The sequence below is a fragment of the Martes martes genome (assembly GCF_963455335.1).
Source record: "Martes martes genome assembly, chromosome: 16".
Classification (NCBI taxonomy): Eukaryota; Metazoa; Chordata; class Mammalia; order Carnivora; family Mustelidae; genus Martes; species Martes martes.
Window position 1 is genome coordinate 17,547,339 of NC_137904.1, and position 3,902 is coordinate 17,551,240.

Here is a 3,902-nt window from a genome sequence, read left to right on the forward strand (position 1 = left end):
ATTATCAAATGGGGGTAGTGTAGAATAATTCCTTTTTTTGCAAAGTGAATTGGTGGGGCACCCGGATGGTTTAGTTGGTTAAGCATCTGACTTGATTTTGGCTCAGGTCATCATCCCAGGAATTGAGCCCTGCATCCGGCTCCATGCTACGTTTAGGATTCTCTCTTTTCCTCTCCCACTGCCCCTCTCTCTCCCTCTTCCTCTGTGAAGGACAGTGTACTCTCTCTCTTGCTTTCAAAAGTAATATAAAATAAAAATTATAATATAATATTAACAATATTATTTAATAATATAAAATAAAAATTAAAATAAGTTTAACATTTTTAAAATCAATTGGAAGGCAAAAATCACAATTTTTCCCCTAAGTTAAGGAAAGTTTATATTACATGAAAGCTATATTTACACTGACAGTTTAAAATAATTTGTATAAGAATTCTATGAGCCTAGAGCCTACACCAGGAAGTACATTATTGACTATCCCCTGTTCCTTTTTATTTTTTCAGTTGTATTTGGTTTATTTGGTTTGGGGACTGTTCTTGAATTGGTTGTTCAGACTTAGGAGCAGATAGTATACCAAAGTTATTTGATTTATTTTTGACCTGCTGCCTTTCACTTCTTAATTTTGTTTATCTTGATATTTTTCTTACTTATTTGCCATATATTTATTCCTTTGCAATATACTTGCAAGGACTTATGATACATTCTTCTGTTGTTCCTATTTACTAACTATTCACTTTTACTTTTAGCATCATATTTCTCCAAATCTCTTCATACAGGTTGTTGGTGGGAGGACCTCATTCCTTGATTCTAGGGAACACTGGAAGACAGGATTTATATATCTTTCACAAGAAGGGGGAGTACCAAGGTAGTAATAGTGTAACTCACCTGGAACTTGAGTGAGGACACTGAGGTGAACACAGAGGGATAATGAGTGAGGTATGGCCTAAGGAGTGGGAAAATACTCACTAGGGACACTTGGGAATTTACCCTGGGGCTAGGCATTTGAGAGGGAGTTGATATATTTTTCTTGAATAACTAAGTTGAGAACACTGATCTCTTTCAGAGACCCATGGACCTAGAATCCAGGACCAATGGAACAGCTGTTACTGAGTTTATCCTGCTTGGCTTGGTGGAGACACAAGTGCTACAACCAGTTGTCTTTGTAGTCTTCTTCTTTGCCTACCTGGTCACAGTTGGAGGCAACCTCAGCATCCTGGCTGCTATCTTGGTGGAGCCTAAACTCCACACTCCCATGTACTTCTTCCTGGGGAACCTATCAGTGCTGGATGTTGGGTGCATCACCGTCACTGTTCCCTCGATGTTGGCTCGTCTCCTGTCCAATAAGCGTATGATTCCCTATGGAGCCTGCCTCACACAACTTTTCTTCTTTCATCAGTTGGCTGGTGTGGACTGCTTCTTACTGACAGCCATGGCCTATGACCGATTCCTGGCCATCTGCCAGCCCCTTACCTACAGCACCCGAATGAGCCAGACAGTCCAGAGAATATTGGTAGCTGTGTCCTGGGCTTTAGCCTTCACCAATGCACTGACCCACACAGTAGCCATAGCCACACTCAACTTCTGTGGTCCCAATGTGATCAATCACTTCTATTGTGACCTCCCACAGCTCTTTCAGCTCTCCTGCTCCAGTACCCAACTCAACGAGCTGCTGCTCTTTGGTCTGGGCATCCTCATGGCAGGTGCACCTGTGATTCTCATTGTCACCTCCTATATCCATGTGGCAGCTGCAGTCCTACGAATTCGCTCTGCTGAGGGCAGAAGGAAAGCTTTCTCTACATGTGGCTCCCACCTCACTGTGGTGGGCATATTCTATGGGACAGGTGTCTTCAGCTACATGAGGCTGGGCTCAGTGGAGGCCTCAGACAAGGACAAAGGGATCGGCATCCTCAACACCGTCATTAGCCCCATGCTGAACCCACTCATTTACAGCCTCCGGAACCCTGATGTGCAGGGGGCTCTGCGGCAGGTGCTCACAGGGAAGCGAGCCCTTGTATGAGGAGTGATTCAGGAGGGCAGAACTGCAGCAAGTGTTTTCCTTCTCTCCTAGCTCCTTGAGCAAAATGACTTTTGTTAGGAAGTAAGACTTCTTGTTCCCCAGGGAGGCTCTACCTAATAATATGTGTGCAGGTTCTGTTGACCAGAATCCTTGGCTAGTTGCCTTTTGGTCCTAAATACCCTTTCCACTCCAGATGGAGGTGGGACCCAGGAAGCTCTGAAAGCTGGGAGACTTATGGTCCTACAGGAAGAACCTTTGTTTATTTTCTGCTGAAGACCCCAAAAAGACTCCAGCAAAGATTCTCTCCAAACTGGGATATGAAAAGTCACAGCTTGGTACCAAGTGTTAGTACATCCACCTGTCTGGGTTTCCCTGAAACAGCTTCCCCAACTTGCTTTGACACCAGGGTCCCACACAAGATTCTAGACCTAGTACAGTATAATTTGAGACATTGAGTACTCTGTCTACATTGCAAGATTCTAGGGTATTCAACAGTTTATACTTCCTTTGGGACTTTTTTTTTTTTCCTAAAATGGAAACACTGTTCATTGATTTTAATTTCCCATTAGAAATTATGTTTATAAAAATGAAAACAAAACAAAATTTTACCAGTAGAAAATGAAAGTCAAATCTTCACCCTCTCTACCCAAGCCCTTCATAATTCAATTTCCAGAAGAAGCCGCTATTAAGAATTTGGTACAAAAAAAAAAAGAAGAAGAAGAATTTGGAGGCACCTGGGTGGCTCAGTGGGTTGGGCCTCTGCCTTCAGCTCGGGTCATGATCTCACGGTCCTGGGATCGAGCCCCACATCAGGCTGTCTGTTCAGCAGGGAGCCTGCTTCCCTCTCTCTCTCTGCCTACTGCTCTGCCTACTTGTGATCTCTCTCTCTCTGTCAAATAAAAAAAAAAAAGAATTTGGTGCCTCCGATCTAGCTGTTTATACATATATAAATACATTTACTCATTTTTGTATCAATATAAAAATATATATGTGTATGTCATATTTACAGGGGCATGTTATGCCATGTCTTTTTTGTTTATACATTACTTGGTAGACTTTATTCTCTATCAAAATATTTAAAAAACTTACCTTATCTATTTTAATAACTGCCTAGTGTTAATTTATGAGTTAACCACAATTTACTAAGCCATATTTCTTCTGATAGTTTATATTGTTTCTCGATTTAGTATAATTATGATCAATAATAGAAATAATATTCTTCAAAGATGTGTTTTTTATTATCTTGCAAGCATTTCTATAAGTTCTAATTAGTAAGATTCCTGAGCTGAAAAAATAAAACAGATTTTTATATTATATATATAGTATATAATATATTATATACAATATATTATATATTATTAATATGTAATTATATTTTATATATATTTCCCCTGATCCCACACAAAAATTCACTCTTTTATTGTTATAATGGTAAGTAAAACTTCTTGCTCCCCACAGCTTTGTAAACAGTAACTATTAAAATAAATTCTCCTAATTTTGAAATTGTAATGATTGAAAAAAACTAATTATTATTTCAATATGTGTATCTTTGACATCACATAAGGTTGAATATATTTTCAAATGTTTATTGTCCATGATGTGAAGTAAACTGTGTCCCACCAAAATTCCTATGTTGAAACTTTAACCCCCAGTGTGACTATATATGGAATAGGGTGTTTAGGAAATAATTATGGCTAAATGAGATTAATTAGGAAGTATTAATGAGGTATTTTAGGAAGTAATTAAGGCTAAATTAGGTTGTGGCCCTAACCCTATAAGAGAGGAAGAAACATGCCATGTGAGGACACAGTGGGAAGGCAGCCACCTGCAAGCCAGGAAGAGAGCCCCCACCAGAACCTGACCATGCTGGCACCTGACCTTGGAC

The 3,902-nt window shown here is 39.7% G+C and overlaps 1 protein-coding gene across 1 annotated transcript; it reads left to right on the forward strand.

Annotated features, from left to right (window-relative positions):
- Nucleotides 1-1,069: 1,069 nt before the first annotated feature.
- On the forward strand, nucleotides 1,070-2,017 carry LOC308357542 (olfactory receptor 3A1-like; the record flags this gene model as incomplete). Its single annotated transcript, XM_080827152.1, has 1 exon — nucleotides 1,070-2,017. One exon carries the CDS (start codon nucleotides 1,070-1,072, stop codon nucleotides 2,015-2,017), a length of 948 nt encoding a protein of 315 aa, XP_080683278.1.
- Nucleotides 2,018-3,902: the final 1,885 nt, after the last annotated feature.